The 1,310-nt window shown below is 50.8% G+C and overlaps 1 protein-coding gene across 10 annotated transcripts in view; it reads right to left on the bottom strand.

Moving 5' to 3' along the window:
- The window catches only part of TNS3 (tensin 3), a 223,522-nt gene that overhangs the window by 21,502 nt on the left and 200,710 nt on the right, over positions 1-1,310 (bottom strand). For all 10 annotated transcript variants that reach the window (XM_010829019.1, XM_010829021.1, XM_010829015.1 and 7 more), the window contains one exon: positions 2-152. In XM_010829019.1, the coding sequence (XP_010827321.1) occupies positions 2-152 (151 nt within the window). The remainder of the gene's footprint in view (position 1; positions 153-1,310) is intronic.

Genomic DNA, 1,310 nt, shown 5'->3' with positions numbered 1-1,310 from the left:
GGGACAGCTCGGGGCCGTGGAAGGATGTCTGGAGGTCGGCAGGCGGGAAGTGGGGTCGCGCGGGGCCGTCCTTGCCAGGCCGGCTGCCCCCCAGGAGGGTCAGCGTGGACTTGGGGCTGGTCTCCACCCACTGGTGCTCAGCTGAGGAAGGGCTGTTCAAAAGACAAATGGCGAGACAATGACATATCCAGAGAGAATTAGCAGTGGTTAATTAGGGGAATTAGTCTAATTAGCCTGGGAATTAGCATCAGTTCCCACATGATGGGGACGAGAGGCGGGGTACTGAGGTTCCCCTTGCAGCAACGTGGGGCTCCCCAAATATCAGAACTCAGGCCCTGCTTCTCCAGCCTCCCACCTGACCATTCACCCCAGATGCTCAGTCCACAACCTCGAGGAGGGGAGGCGGCCCTCCCTGCCTCTACAGCCTGCGTGCCTTCCTTCCCACTCTGACCTGGCAAAGTCCCCTCTTCTCTTCAGTTCAAGCTGCAGCTCCACTGTGTCCGACTTTGAAGTCCTCCCTGCCCGTATCCATGTGAGCACAGGGATAGCGTTGTCCTTCCCCTGGTCCCACCACACAGGCACCACCCATGTATCTGCTTAAACCCCCTCCCCCGGGTTCCTCTTCCCCATGCCCAACATCCTCACACAGTCGATTTTCAATAAGTGCTTGCAGGACCACAAGCTAATTAAGGATACCAGTAAGAACACAAGAGATTACCATATCAGAAATGGGAAATTCCAACAGTAAGAATACTGGAGGAGGTTCAAGAAGGAGGGACATAGGTATATCTACGGCTTATTCATGTTGATGTTTGGCAGAAACCAACACAATACTGTAAAGCAATTATCCTTCAATTAAAAATGAATAAACTTAATTTTAAAAAAATATTGGAAACTATATTTAGAAATATAGAAAGACAAGTAACACGTATATCTCACTAGCAAACACATACTTGCTGTGTGTGTAACGTTAAGCCCTGATATGCAACGTGCCCCTTTTTTTGTAGAGAAATGAGGTGGGATTCAGGATGGTAACTGTAGAGCAATGTACCCACAAGTAAAACACTAAGAAATGATTCCTACCCTGAGCATGTGAATTTGCACAAGGGTAGTCCTTTGTGAAGCAGAAATAGGACATTTCTCTTTGTCCATGCACCCCCCCCCAACACCCAAGGCTTTCCCAAACACTAGCACAAATTCCTTTTTTTCCCCCGAGAGCAGTGCATCCTGCCTGCTCTCCCCACCCCCAACCTGCAGCCCTGGGCAGGCCCGCTCCTAGCCTGACCACTGCACCCTCCTTTCCAGCCTCA

The sequence above is a fragment of the Bison bison genome, unplaced genomic scaffold (assembly GCF_000754665.1).
Source record: "Bison bison bison isolate TAMUID 2011002044 unplaced genomic scaffold, Bison_UMD1.0 scf7180017864499, whole genome shotgun sequence".
In the NCBI taxonomy this organism is placed as follows: domain Eukaryota; kingdom Metazoa; phylum Chordata; class Mammalia; order Artiodactyla; family Bovidae; genus Bison; species Bison bison.
This window is presented reverse-complemented; position numbering and strand designations above follow the sequence as displayed.